Source organism: Columba livia, chromosome 12 (assembly GCF_036013475.1).
Source record: "Columba livia isolate bColLiv1 breed racing homer chromosome 12, bColLiv1.pat.W.v2, whole genome shotgun sequence".
NCBI classification, from domain to species: domain Eukaryota; kingdom Metazoa; phylum Chordata; class Aves; order Columbiformes; family Columbidae; genus Columba; species Columba livia.
This window is the reverse complement of record NC_088613.1, coordinates 6729362-6743722: the sequence shown is the minus strand read 5'-3', so window position 1 is coordinate 6743722 and position 14361 is coordinate 6729362. Positions and strand designations below refer to the sequence as shown.

The window sequence follows — 14361 nt, the reverse complement described above, 5'->3', positions numbered from 1 at the left end:
TTATGTGTTTTAGAATAAATTTGTGGCACCTGGAGATCACACTAGAGGGGACACTTAGAAGTACCTATTTGCACATGAAAACACTGAGAATCGATGTTCAATATCTTTTAGGACTAAACCCTTAAATGAGTTTATCCTGAAATGTTTTTCCTGTCTTGGTTAAGATAGTTATTGAAATGCTGTGATTTGGGAAGGGGAGGAGAGGTTTAGTCATAACAGGGGGTTTAATCTTCCAGACTGTAGCTGAGGTGTGGAAATTCCTGGTCTGCCAGGGGTAGGAGTTGGAACTGCACGAACACGTGAACGTGGTGTAATGACAGGAGAGGTTTGGGAAGATCCTGAGCTGCGCCGACCCCAGCAGCAACGCTGCCCTTGGCCGACAAACCTCACCTGCGTCTGATGGAAAAGGTTGATACTCAATATAAAAATCCTCTCTATATTCCCACATTTCTAATGGGGATGGGCATTTTTAAAGGTTTTCCTTGCGTTTCCTTCACACAGGTGCTTGTCAGGTGGAGTTTATCACCCCAGGGTGGTAAATTCCACGTTCAAAAGCTTTTGGTACTCTCTGAAAATTGTTCAGAGGAAAAGTCACCCGCTCCCTTGCCCTTGCTAAAACAGTTCCAAAACATTGCAGCCTTTTACAGCACCTGTGCGTGCACCACAGGAAGGTAAAGTCTCACTTGAAAAAAGCTGAAAATGCAATGATTAGGTTTTATTCAGCAATTTTGGTTAAAAGACTGCGTATTTAGTCACACCTCTGAAAGTTAAATGCCAACTTTATGCAACCCAGACATGTACTGTTAAAAGATTATGAAAGCACAGAGAAAAATCCTGTGTTTGAACATTTATGTGGCATTTGAAATTCATTACAGCTCCACATTTTATGAATCACAAACGTATGCTGGGAAAATAATGTTGAATATCGAGGCTTTAATGCACTGTCTCGCCCTGTGACATCTGGCGTTTCTGCACGCGGCGATGACCCGCCTGCCTGGCTTGGCACCGCACACGTGTTTGGAGCGTTTATTCTTCTTGCTTTAAGTTCACACTGATGAGAAGCTAAAGCCCTCTAGACAGAGCTGGGAGCTGCAGTTAAAGGTCTTTCTGAGGACTGAGCTGGCAAGTTCACTCGGGGGTTGTGAATCCTGGTGTTGAAAATTGAGGCAAACGTGGATCTTGAAGCTGCCTTGTGATTGTACATCCTGACTGGTGAAATGGGGGGGTGTTGCACTGCCTGCTGTGCTCTGACAGTCCTGCTCAGCACCCACTAATGCAGCAGTGAGGATCTGACACGACTTGGGGGAGCTGGTTACTCTCAGTTCATTGAAGGGCTGTTCCTGCCATCTCTGATTGACTTTAACTCCTGTTCAGGTTGCACCTTGCAAGATCAGCTCTCAACTGAGTACAATCACTTTTATAAACAAATTAAACATTACCATTGTCTTTCTTTTTCTTTTTCCTTCTTGTAGTGTTTAAGGACCTGATGTGATTTCACAAGCAGATATAGTCTGATGACTGTTCTGATGAGGGAATTGCTTCCTAGCTCTGTGAAGATGCTGATACTCGGTAAGGTCACCGTCATTGCAGACACCGGGGCGAAGGGCCAGAAAAGCACAAGGATTTGGGATGGTGTGAGAATTGCCAGCGAGGATTTTCATCCCTAGGGAAGCTGAGAAAGGGCTCATGCAATTACCAGGTGATAAAAGGCGTGTGCAAGGTGTGTGTTGAGGATACGTCTGGATGGCTGCAAACATATTTCTGCATACAGGCTTTCCTGCAGGCTGCTCTGCTCCCCTAAAACACCAACTGGTGACTTGGAACATCTCGGAAGGTGGAAATCCTTTCATACCAGGCAGGAGGGGCAGGTCTGTGATGGTAAGTCAAGCTGCAGGTAGATTAGCCTGCTCCACTAAGAGGCTGCTATTTCTCTAGCAACTGGTCATCAGTGGCATCTTTATTTTTTCCCTCCACTGTAACCAGAAAGGGAAGCAAGAATCTTGTGTCTCTGCATCTCTCCAGGTTGCCCATAGCAAATCACTGTGTGTAGAAGCTGCGACTTGGGCATCAGGTGTGGGGTTTTTATTCCAGACAGTCTGTGCTCTCCTACACTCCCCTTCACAAATGTAGTCAGGAAAACACCCCAATAGACAGTGTCTGTGTGTATAAATAAGGAACCAGCTATTAAATAAGAAACCATCTACTTCCAACTCCAGCCCCAGCTCTGTTAGGCTTCTTACCACTGGGCCCAATTTACAACCGTGAAACGTCAGGAACACCGCTGGGAACGCTACAGGATTGCCTTTGGAAGAGGCTTAGACAAAACTTAGTTCTCCCACAATATTTTGCTATGTGCAGCAGCGAAGTAACCGTGTTCATTTCACCTGTTCCCACCTGCCGCTGCCGCGCTGTGTCTCCCCGGGGTTGTGCAGGGTGGAGGTGCCGGTGCCGTGCACGCTGTGCGGATGCTGCGTGGGGCCGGGTTTGCTGCTCCTGCCACGGGACTTGTCACCAGCACGGGCTGTTGGCTTCGCTGTCCTGCAGTTGGGAGAGGGATAAAATCCTTGTGCCCGGGAACACACTGTCTGGGGACAGAGGAAATGCGCTGCCTTCCCTGTGCTTCCCGCTGGGTGACCCGCGGGGCCCGGGAAGCGCCAGAGCAGCGATGCCGATGATGCTTCGCTTGCCTGTTCCCTGTCTGATGAGCCGGGACTGACAAAGCCGCCCTCAGGCAGGGAGGAGGGGGTAGGGAGGGGGTGTGTGTGCTTTTAAATATGCATTGCAGTGCCTTTATCAGCTCTTTTCTCCCCAGTTACCTTTCTTGACATTTTTTTTCCATTCACAAAATGTAAAATACCCAACATCAATCAGAGAATACAAAATACTAGGTAGGGATATCCTAATACATCTGTTCTACAAATAGAAATATCTCCTTACGCTTGCAATTAGAAAACCATCTTGTGCTTTCTAGTACAGAATAACCACAAATCCCCTTCTTGTCTAGATGTGTCTTCCACACCACCTCGTCCCTCCCATCAGACTGTGCCTCGCACTCCTGCACACCCAAAGCATTTCTTTGCAGTATGAGGGGGAAGCTATTTTCTCTCGCAGAGCATATGGCATGGGAACTCACTCTGGATAGTTTATAAATGAATATATGCTCTACTTGAATCCTATTTCGAGTCACCTTCAATACCTTGTTGTTGAACATCACACAAGAATGGATTTATGTGAGAAATTGCTGAGACCAAAATCTTACACTTTGCTTTAGAAACGTAAAGACTTGAACTTGAATTTTCCTTCCATTTGGTGAGTTTGTTGCCAAGACCCACTGAGTCATCAGGGCACCAGCACCGTTGCTCGCTCTGGTCATCGCACACCTGCTGCAGCAAACTTTACTGGCCGAGCAGGTGAGCTGGCTCCTGCTCTGCCCTGTGCCTGCCACGTTCCATTGAACCCAGGTAGATTCTGTCCTTTTTTTGCAGCTTTGCATCAAAGATACTGGCTGCTTCCCAGCTGCACAACTGGGTACACAGAGTCAGTCAAAATTACCCTTGCTAAGAGACAGCAAGACATATAAATTGTTTCTTCTCCTCCGTAGTGCAAGGAGCAGGACCTGAACGTATTCACACCCAGCACTGGGAGCTGCTGTTGTGCAAGGAACAGCACAAACACCTACCAAACCCACCCTGGCTTGGTGCAGGACGAGCAGCTGAGGTGGGTGGGCAAGAAGTGCAAGGAAAGCAAGATAATGCTGGATACCTTTGCCAAAAATTCCTTTTGCATCAAAGGAGGCGAGCAGGAAAATACTGAAGGTAGATAAGGTGGCTTTGGGGGTTGCTCTTCTAGTGTTTACAGGAATCTGCAACACCTCATTTGGCTCCCACAGCACCGTCTCTCTAACGGAGGTACCTGGTACTGTGAGCAGAGTAACGCAGCCCCGCTCTGAGTACGTGGGAGGCTTTCGGGCTGAGTGAAATTGAAAAACAGATTGGTGCAGAAGTGTGTGATTCCCAAGCACATCCAGTGTCGTCATCTCAACACAGCAGCCCCGCAGTGGTGTAAAGATGTGCTGCAGGGAACCTGTCACAGGGAACCGTCGCCTTCCAGCTTCAGAAAATCACACCAAAAACTACCGAGGAAGCTCAAAGATTTTTCCTCCACAGTGGCCACATGCTCCTGATGCAGCAGACTTCACATTCAAACCACAAAATATACATCTTTACCCTACGCAAACAGAACTCCCCCAATCTGCTTTGCACGGCTGCTGCCCCTTTGCACAGCTGCACAGCACCCGTGAGCGGGGGCTCCGGGGCTGAGCCAGACCGGGGATGTCTATTGGGGTGGGTTGGTTTTTTGTTTCCCCCCCGCAGTGATTTGTGCTCAAATGCAGTAATGAAGTCAACCTGCAGACACGCTGAAGGCAAACTTACTTTTAAGGAAAAGCAACGACAGGAGCTCCCCCATCTCCTCAGACAGAAAAGCACCGCTAGACACCTGCACCCCAGGGCTTTCTGTATTAATAACTGGCAACGTCCTGAAATATTTGGAGCAGGGACAGGCTCACAGGGCACCCAGGAGCAGCAGAGGGGATGCCGTGATGGATATGAAGCCCCGTGCCGCGCCCTCAGCCCCCATCCCGCATCCCCAACCATGGCACATTGATCACCGGAGCTGCGGTCGGGCAGGGACCGTCCCCGGGCTCGGTGCGTGTCCCACAGCCCAGCGCTTTTCTGCCTCTCCTGGGACCACTTATTTTCCCACTTGGCTTGATTCAGCCTCTAAATTATCTGCTTGCCCACTGCTTTGAAAACCATGTGGTGCTTTTACCCTCCTGTTACTGCCCAGTTGTTTTGCTGCTGGCAGGAGACTGTGGCCTGAAAGCAGTTTTAGCAAGAGTCTATTTGTGAATGAGGTGAAAATCTCTTTTCTAGCTAAGATCAAACTGATCACAACAAAGAGATCTAAGAAGAAGGAATAAACCCAATTTTTAACTCTTAACACTCCACCTATAAACGCCAAAACTTTTGTATAAAAAAAATCTCACGTGAAATTAATAACAGCATAGAAGTACAGAATTCATCACTTTACTGACCAATTTCCCCATAAATCAAGTTATTAAGTTGTTTTCCTGAAGGAAAGCAATATCTTACATAGTGATTACAGGCTTGACTTGTAGAAAACAGGAATAAACGGTTTAACAGGCACAAGTGAAATACCAATGTCTGATTTGAAATGGGTTGGTTGCACGTCCAAATATTGATTTTGACCTGTTCACGGGCAGAGGCTCTAAAAAGCTGCTCCACGGACAGACCTTTTGCACCTCCTGGGGTGGGAAAACCTTGTGTGCTGGGGGGTCCCGTGTGCCCATCTCCTGCGGGTACCGATACTCACCCCACAGATGAGGAGCTGTGATTAAGCTGTAAATCAACAAGAGGACACTTCCCCGCCACCCCACAGCTATTGACTGCGATTTATTACTTCCCAAAAATAGTAATAAAAACAAATGTTTGGGGATTCACAGGCAGCAGCGCCCAACAGGAGACTGCAGATGGGGCTGTCAATGCTGCAGCACCACTGCAGGACAGGGGATGGCGAGGATGCTTGACAAGGAAAGCACCATCCCATCCCTTTCCAGGAGCACCCCCAATTCCATGGTGGCCCCTGTGGCCATTCTTTGCTCCCACCTGGGCTGAGAAGCTGGAGGTGGCGACATCCCAAGGGCAGAACTGGAGAAAAAACCCTTTCACCTGAGGGTTCAGCTCACTGCTGGGGTGATGGGTCTGCAGTCAAGCCCCCAGGCTCTCCAGGACCTGTAGACCCACCAAACTCTTCCCCAGGTGCTGCCAAATGTTGGCTATTGGCCACATCCCACCCGAGTACCCCAATAGTGGCTGGGGAAAGATGTTTCTTTCACATGGCTCCCTCTGGAGTAGCCCAGGAACAAAGCACCCCTCCTTCTTCCCACCCAGCTGAAGCTGTGGTCCCCATGTCCCCACCAGCCCTCACACCCCCACCATGTCCCCCACACCCCTGGGTGATGCTGGGGAGGGGCTTGGCAGCATTTCCCAGCCCCGGCAATGTCCTCTGCCTGCTCCATCCCTGGGACGGGGCATCGGGTACCCACCAGCACAGGGGTGTCGGGGTGCAGCCCCCTCCCCATTAACGACACCAAGCCCTCGTTCGTTGCTGCCTCCGCAGTGGTTTATTGGTGTGGGAGACGAGAGCCCAAAGCAGGAAGGTGGAAGGTACTGTGGGGTGCCGAGGGGGCACCCCAAGAGCCAGAGCCCTGGCTCCTGCGGCAGGGACCGATTTCCAGCCTCACTAAAGCAGCAATGCAATACTGGAGAGCAACAGGCAATCCTAAACTCCAGTATTTACGTGCTGCTAGAGCACTGCTGACAGCTCTGCATCCCAGTGCCTCGCCACTGCCTCCAGACCCCCCCTTTCACCCCAAACACGGGGAAACAAAGTACCTGGCTGATCCTTTGCTGGGGAAAGGACCGGAGGGCAAGAGGTGCGGGGCGAGGTGCCAGCTGAAGGCACGGTGCCCCAGCCAACGCTGGCCATGCCCATGTTGGAGAACAAAAAGGAGCTACGAGTCCCTCCTACCTGCAGGGCCAGCCCCGCTGAGACACACACACACGCTCACGGGGAATGTATTTGTCGCTGCAAAGGATGTGCACAGAGAAAAGCGCCAAGAAAACTTATCTACACGTACCTGTTCAACTGAACTAAAGAGATACATGTGATACATCTATGATAACCAGAAGCTCATTTTCTTGTCTTATCCTTGAGGTAATGAGGCAGCCCAGAATGGTCTGTATCTCCTTGTCCCTACAAACCATGATGTGCTGCTACATCTCCTCAAAGCCCACTGAATGTTGACATTCCAAATGATATTTTGAATAGATATATATATATTTTTAACCATGATATAAGGTACTGAAGAACACTCTACAATGAAGACATTTAGCATGCATGCATTACCATCACGAGACATTTTTTCTTCACAGGCGCTGTCAGAAAGTCTGTAACTATAAGAGAACAAGAAGTTACACAGTGCAAACAAACCTGTTTCAGAAACAAAATCAGGAATAAACTGTGCGTGTACCCCCCTCCTCAAAAAAATCCAGGTCTCAGCAAATCTGCACTTTCACATCTAGCAGAACTGCTGCTTTTGCAGCAGATCCCACGGACCTTCCCGGCCCTTCCAGTCTCTGGGGAAATGTTACCTTGTCCTCCTCTTAGGAGCTGCTGAACATCAAGGACCTTCCAGGAGTCGCAATGTTAACATTTAAATCCAGATTCCAGCAGTTCAAACCTGTTAAGTTCTCCTTCAAGTATTTTTTATTTGGCTTGTTTTGACTTTGAGAAATCTAAAATACCACCTCTTGCGTTTTTTTTTTTTAAGCTTGATTACTTACTATTTCAATGGACAAAACTTATGCGACCAGACGTTAAAGATACGCTGGAACTTCCCGGCCCCCCAGCAGCCGGGGCACTGACGCGCCAGCCCGCCGGGGCCGCGCAGACAGCCTGACATTTCTTGTGTTTCCTTTCCACTTTTCTTTTTCCCCCAGTTATGTGACAGCTTCCTCCAATTCATTTTCTTAAAAAGCAGCATCACAAAACAAAACAAAACAAAAAAAACCCCCTGAACAACGTCAGAAACGCCGCCGCCGTCAGTCCAAATGCTCGTGCCGTCCCCTCGCGCTGAACGCGTCGGTTTGTCCTCCTCCCGGTCCCTGCCTGTTTAGCAAACTCAAAACCAGGAATTTCAAAAGCTCTCGTGACCCGTGCCAAACTATTGCAAATTTTAAATCAAATATTTGCCAACCAAAAGGCAGTGTATTTTTTTTCGCCACTTCAACGTCCTCAGTACCGACAGCACCAGGTCCAACTCTCTAATGGGCAATTGCTACGTACTGCAAAGAAGTCAGCCAAGTACCCAGAGAAAGTTAAACCCGCACAAGCTAAAATGAAAAAACACATGATTTTACCATTAATTATTTCTGTAACAATGTTTCAATTGACTGGGCCTGTATAGTCATATTTCTGTCAGCTCTTCAAGTGACTCAAACCCCAAAACAACAGCAAACACGCTCAGCTCTAGAATCCATTTTGATTGTGTTTGAGGTTCAGGTTTTAATGAATGTTTTTATATATACATATGCACACACATATATATATATATAAAAACCACTATTTAGCCTCGTTTGACAAGGGGGGCAAGAGCTCTCTTAGGCAAGGAGGTGTTTCCAAAGTGTGGTTCAATACACCTCCACCTGCTTATTCTCTAGCACAGAGAGATCAACATTCACACCGAGTACTGGGCAAGTGGAAATTTGGGATAGGCAGTGGAATACGTATCTGAGAAAATACCTGTGCTTGTGACATGGCAGCATTGTTATTTTAAGCAACAGAAAGTTCTGTGTTTGAATCATCCCCATCTCACACTTCTGCTTCTTCCAGACTTAAGTTTGTGCTTTGGATTCTCAATATTAAATGAGGAAGATGGCAGGATGACCTATCTCAATCTTTCCGAGGCATTACCTGCAGCGTCCAAGAAGGGACACGCATTTCGGAGGAACCTGCGTTTATCCCGAGGGATGTGGATGCCGCAGGTATTTCGGAGCGGGCTGGGCACACGAACTCACCTTCCCAACTCACCTGGAACGCCGGCACATCGGCTCCGTCTGCACCGACCCTCCCCGGGCACCCGGCCACCGCTGTTTCGATGGAACTAGGGAGCAACACACAGAAGGGGTTACCAGGTGCTCATGGGGCACCCCGTGCTTGGGGAAGGGGTCACCTCCCTGGGCACGCACAGATGGCTGTAAATGTTTTTAAAATTTGGGGGAAAAAAGAAATATATTAAAAAAAAAATCAAGTTTTCACTTGTGGATAGGGCAGACTGCGAGGCAGCACGTGAACAGACATCGCGTCCCACCCCTCCCCAATCCTGCTGCCAGGAGCGGTACCCGAGGAGCAGGAGGAGCCCCAAATCATGGGGAACCCCGAAACACAACCCCAGTGCTGCACAGCTCCTGCCAGACCAAACCAGCAGAAGCTCTGGGGGCATGAGAGGCTTAAAACAGCCGCAGCAACAGCAGCCCATTGCTCTGGGCAGAGCAGATGCAAAGGAAATATCTGATTTGCGCTGATTTTGGTGATAAACCACCCAGACATGTAAGATGCAGACAGGCTATTCGGGGGCTGGATTTTTTTATGGCGGCACTGTGAGGTGCTCAGCCCCTCGCTGGGGGGAGGCAGCTCCCCAGGGCACCCCCAGCCTTGCAGCAGCACCCCGGCACGGCTGGGGGTCCCAAATAGCACAACTGCCCCAAAAGTTCCACCTTGATGGAAGAGCTCTTCTGCTGCCACAGGCTCCACACACCAGCTATTGCTGGAAATCGAGACTTCCACCCGTCATCTATATAAGCCAGACACCTACAGGGGTTTAATTAATTCCCCCAAACAACTGGGGGACTTGAATATGCAGAAATCTATTTATGTAGTTCACAAAACAGTGCAACTGCTGCTTGCCAAGGTATACTGGGCAATTCAGTGAAAACCATCCCCCCCGCCACCCTAAGCCCAAACACACACAGCACTAAAATTCAGCCTGAAATACAGGGTTCCCTTAAAACACAACTCAGTCCCTCCTGGCTCCGCACAGATAAAAAGAAAAGAAAAAAGGAAGAAGATAAAAAAACCAAAAGTGAGAAAGAGCACCAAGGGAAAGGAAATAAATATACGAGCCCATGACAGGACGGATTTGCATACAGAGCCTTCACCAACTCGCTAACTTCAGCGCTAGGTAAACTCAAAGACAAGTATTAGGCATTTCCTATATACGTAAAGCACAGAAAACAACAAAAAAAACAAAACAACAAACAGAAAACCAACTCCGCTATCGAACAGTTTTTCAGGGGACACGAACAAACAAATCCTGAAGTCACTGTTCTCATTTGAAAGAATAAAATAAAATTAAAAAAAAAAAAAAAGGCATTTACTATTTTACAAAAAGATTAAAATAAATCATCTCGTTACAGCTGAAGGTCTCAGATAGTAATTACTGAGACACAATTACGGTAACAAAATGAAAATACGGGGGCGAGTAGCACTACCGAAACACTTCACATCTGCCTGGGTCTGGAAAGAAAAATCACACCACTTTCATTCCTGCCTTCCTTTGAGTAACGAAATTCAAACGAAAGTCACGTAATTAATATTTACAGATGTGGCTAATAGCTGGAATCGGCCCCGATGCTTGATCGACAACCACCACATGGTTCCAGCTATTACGTTTCGACAGGACTCGCCTCGCGGGGCTGCGGGAGAGAAACGACTATTAAAGAACAGTCGGACGTGGGAACCGCAGGCAGCCGCGACGCTTCGGTGCGCGGGGGGACCTGCAGCCCATCTCGGGCACACACAGCACGAGGAAGAGAATCAACCCGACACGTTTCATCAAGCTGAGACTTCAGCCTGGGTGGGACAAAATAATCTATTTCCCTCCCGTATGTCAAAGCGGTATGAGAGCAGATAATTTCTCACTCTTTATTGTTAAAAATGTATTTTTTTTTCTCACAGATTTACCCAGAAAAAAAGGTCAGAGAAGCGGCATGTATTCCACATAAATAACAGCATGCTTGAGCTACATTTTAATTTTAGCACGGCGTACCTCTCGCACGTTAAACCGCACGACGTTAACGTGCTCTTAGGTGGGGCAGAGCACCCGAAACCAAACCGCAGCTACAAAGGGCGAATTCAAATAATGCAAGAAATATTCGTTAACTTTACTCGATTCGAAACTCGACCCCGATATTGTTACGAGCGGGATCGACTGTATTTATCAAGACGGGGCTGTTAACACGAGGGAGAGCTACTGGTGCTCGCGAAGGCCTGCGGGGTAAGACGTCAACTTACAGTACTCCAGAAAACCAGCAAAATCCAGAGTAAAATTCCGGGATCCACAGTTTTTTCTCAACACTGCTGAGGAGAAGAAAAGTACGATGCTTCTCGTTACTTCCATTTTTTTGCATTGTCATCTTATCCAGTTTTAAAAAACAAGAGACGGGTCTGGAAGCCTGACTCCTATAAAGTGTATTTGTTAAGAACAGAAAGAATATAAATTGTCAGATGAGCATTAATTCAAAATGTACCAAGTGCACAGTATCTTTTTTTTTTTTAATATTTGGGTCAGTTTGCCTGAAGCATTAAAGCTTCCCTCTTATACTTCATTTATTACATTAGCAGTTGCAGTTTTACTGCACATCCCACCAAAGTGGATTAACTAAATACAGACTTTCACAGTTGATGGTGAGCACCGCAGCTCTTTGGATTTCTTCAGAGCAGAAGATGATGAAACTTGGCAGATGGTCCCTCACCTACACACGTACACAGGCGTACAACACACAGCACAATTTCTTATTTTTTCTCTTTTTTTTGAGAGTAATTCATGGTTTAACCTTGGAACACTCAGCACAATAATTGTCTTTATGTACATGATGCACACGTGGGGAAAAATATTGCATTTAGGATCAATTAAAAAGGGAAAATCCCCCAGCACGGCGCGTTGCTGCCGCAGCTCACCCAGCGCAGCAAAGCTGCACTTGGAAGTCGGCCTTTGCCAGGATATTCAAATTTCCTGTACAAAGCAAGTAACCAGCAAGAGGGAAAAAACATATAAAATAGCAAAAGGTAGGTGCTGTTTAATAAAAAACAATTAAATTATTTTGCTTCTTTTTTTTTTTTGTTATACTACTATTTTTTTTAATGCATAAAACTGTTTTCTCACGTGTGCCCGTTCGGCAGCAGGAGCGGGGGGTGAGCACGGGTGGGCGTGGGGGAGCTCAGGCCTCACGCCAGGACGCAGTGGGGGCCGGCAGTGCGCCCCGGATTGCTTTAAAAAAGTCAAGAGGAAAACGATTTAAAAAAAAAAGGGGGAAAAAAGAAAGGCAAGCCGCAGCCACACCTGCGGGAGCGGCTCCCGCAACGAGAAAATAAACTGCTAATAACAAAAAACGCATAAGGAAAAGGGGTCCTGGATGGGGGGCTCGGCGCCCCGCACCCACGTGGGAACCGTCCTCCCCCCGCGGGACGCGCGTTGCGCGGGGAAAGGCGCCGCTCCCGCCCTAACGGTCCGGCGGCGGGACCACCGCCCCGCCCGCCCTGTCACCGCCCGCTGCGTCACCGGCCGCTCCACCGCCCCCCGGGGCCGCCGACCTCCACAAACCCCCCCGGGCCGCCTTTGTGCGGCGCCGCGCGGGCGGGCGGGGGGCGCTGTCGGTGCCGCCGCTCTCCCCACCCCCCCGCCGCAAAAAGTTTTTTCACGGCTTTTTTCTCCCCCGTTTTCCTCCAAGTTTCTCCTGGGCCCGTGTGTGTGTGTGTGTGTCCCCACTCCACGGGGAGCGGCGCGACCCCGCCCACGGCGGCGCGGGGGAGGCGGCGGGAGGGACCGCGCCGTGCCCCCCCCCCCGCGCCCCGGCCGGCGGGCAGCGCAGCGCGCCCCATCCCGCCACCCCCTCCCCGTGCCGCCCCCGCCGAGCCGGGCCGGGCCGGGCCGAGCCGTCCCGCCCGCGGAGGGGAGAGGAGAAGGGGGGAGGCGGCGGTTGGCCCCCCGCGGCGCCCCGGCCCCGCCGCCCTGCCCGCCCTCCCTCCTCACCTCCGAGTCCACTCGAAAATGGCGCCGAAACCGAAAAAACTTCGCAAATTTCATTGTAGGCGGTTGCAAAGGCTGCTGGGAGCGGGGGCGGTGGCAGCACCGCCCGCCGGGGCGGGACGGGGCCGGGCACGGGGCGGGGCGGCCGCCGGGCTCCGTGCGGGACGGGACGGACCGGGCGATGCTCCCGCAGGGAGCCGGGCGGGCGGCTCCCGGTCCCGGCCGCGGTTGGGTGGGTGTTGAGCATCCCGGTGGGTGCGGACGCCGCCGCCTTTCGGAGCGCAGCCCCGCGGGTCGCGCCGGGGCCGGGGAAGCGGAGGCGGGAGGTGGTGATGGCCCCGGGGAGGTGGATTCACCTGCCCCTGGCTCCGGTGCCACGGCGGTGCCATCAGGACCGTGAGAGCGGGGTGAGCAGCGCTCCGCGGCGGCACAAAGCTGCGTGCGGGACAAAACCATCCACGGGGGAAAAAATACATAACTCGCAAGAGCTGCGCAGGATTGATGGGGAAGCTCCGCTTTGCCCTTCGTGCAAACAGCCTCCTTCCGCTGCCTCTCCCCTCTGTGGTTTATGGCCTCACGTAAACTGTCCAGGGGAGGGATGATGCTTTTTTAGTCCTACTTGGGTAAAAAGTGGATTTTTTTTTGTTATTTGGCGCGTGTTTCTGTGCACACACTGTGCACGATACCAGACTGAGGTTTATGATTTCTTTTTCCTCCCCACTACTGTGACCTGAGTTCTCCACAAACACTGATCCGCAGCCGTTCCCCCACCCGCAGGCTCAGGAGATGTTCCCCGCCGTGCTCCCGTGCACGGTGGGCACAGCTTCATCACCTGCCCAGAGCCACACAGCAGGGATGGCAGCAGGATTTTGGGGCCCGCATTCTGGGTGCAGGCTGGTACCACGAGACACTTGCGAGGAAAACAGGTGGTTTAGAGACATGGTTTTCTGAAGATTTTGGAATCTTAAGAGCCAGAGCTTGGGAGGATGGCGATTTGTGCAAGCTGAGGCCCGGGGAAAAGCGACGCTGGGGCAGAGCAGTCCCTTCCCAAGGGAGAACCCGGGTCTGGAAGTTGGGTACTTCCAGGTTTGTGGTGTCCATCGCTGGGAATGGGCAAAGCTGTGAAGTCTCCTGTTGACTTGGTGGGTTCGTAATCTCCACGTTGCAGTTTTTACTTTTACTCCCACCCCAAACAACAACAACAACAAAAAAACCCAAACCCTGTTGCTATATAATTGCTCAGTTCTCACAGATGAGCAGTGAAGCTCCATTAATTACACTTTGTGAAGTGCTGCTGATCCTCTGATGGAAACATGTAAGGGCAAAACACTATTGTTTTGCAACTTACAAAAGCTGATAAGAGCGGTGAAAATGGAAAAAGCCTTTACCACTGAAAGGTATTACGGCGCTGTGCTTTTTTTCCACTTGAGATCTTATAAACTAGCTGCTGGCTGCTGCTTTTCATTTAGAAGGGTTTTTCCCCCTTTTGAAAGAAATACAATCACTAGCAAGTATTCTGGAGGGACTTCATCTTTAAACAAATAATGTTTTTCTTGTTGGGTGTGCACTATTATTTTCTTAATTATTCCTGGATTTCTGCCTGTTCCACCGAGAGTTTTCTCAGATGGCAGAAACAATTGGTCTTTTTTTTTTATTACGCTAATAGCAAAAAGTATCCCTAATAAAAAGAC

General features: G+C 49.8%; 1 protein-coding gene across 3 annotated transcripts; it reads right to left on the bottom strand.

Moving 5' to 3' along the window:
* Window positions 1-835: 835 nt before the first annotated feature.
* Window positions 836-12760, bottom strand: LOC110357483 (uncharacterized). 3 transcript variants are annotated; one of them, XM_065077602.1, is made up of 7 exons: window positions 12674-12759; window positions 10936-11103; window positions 10243-10337; window positions 8674-8746; window positions 6991-7037; window positions 2395-2538; window positions 836-1672 (listed from the first exon to the last, which is right to left on the bottom strand). In XM_065077602.1, the coding sequence occupies exons 2-7, from the start codon at window positions 11055-11057 to the stop codon at window positions 1476-1478; spliced, it is 678 nt and encodes a 225-aa protein (XP_064933674.1). In that variant the 5' UTR covers window positions 11058-11103; window positions 12674-12759; the 3' UTR covers window positions 836-1475. The 3 variants fall into 3 exon arrangements, with proteins under 3 accessions (XP_064933674.1, XP_064933676.1, XP_064933675.1); XM_065077604.1 differs by lacking the exon at window positions 10243-10337 and having other exon boundaries at window positions 12674-12760; XM_065077603.1 differs by lacking the exons at window positions 10243-10337; window positions 12674-12759 and having other exon boundaries at window positions 10936-12637.
* Window positions 12761-14361: the final 1601 nt, after the last annotated feature.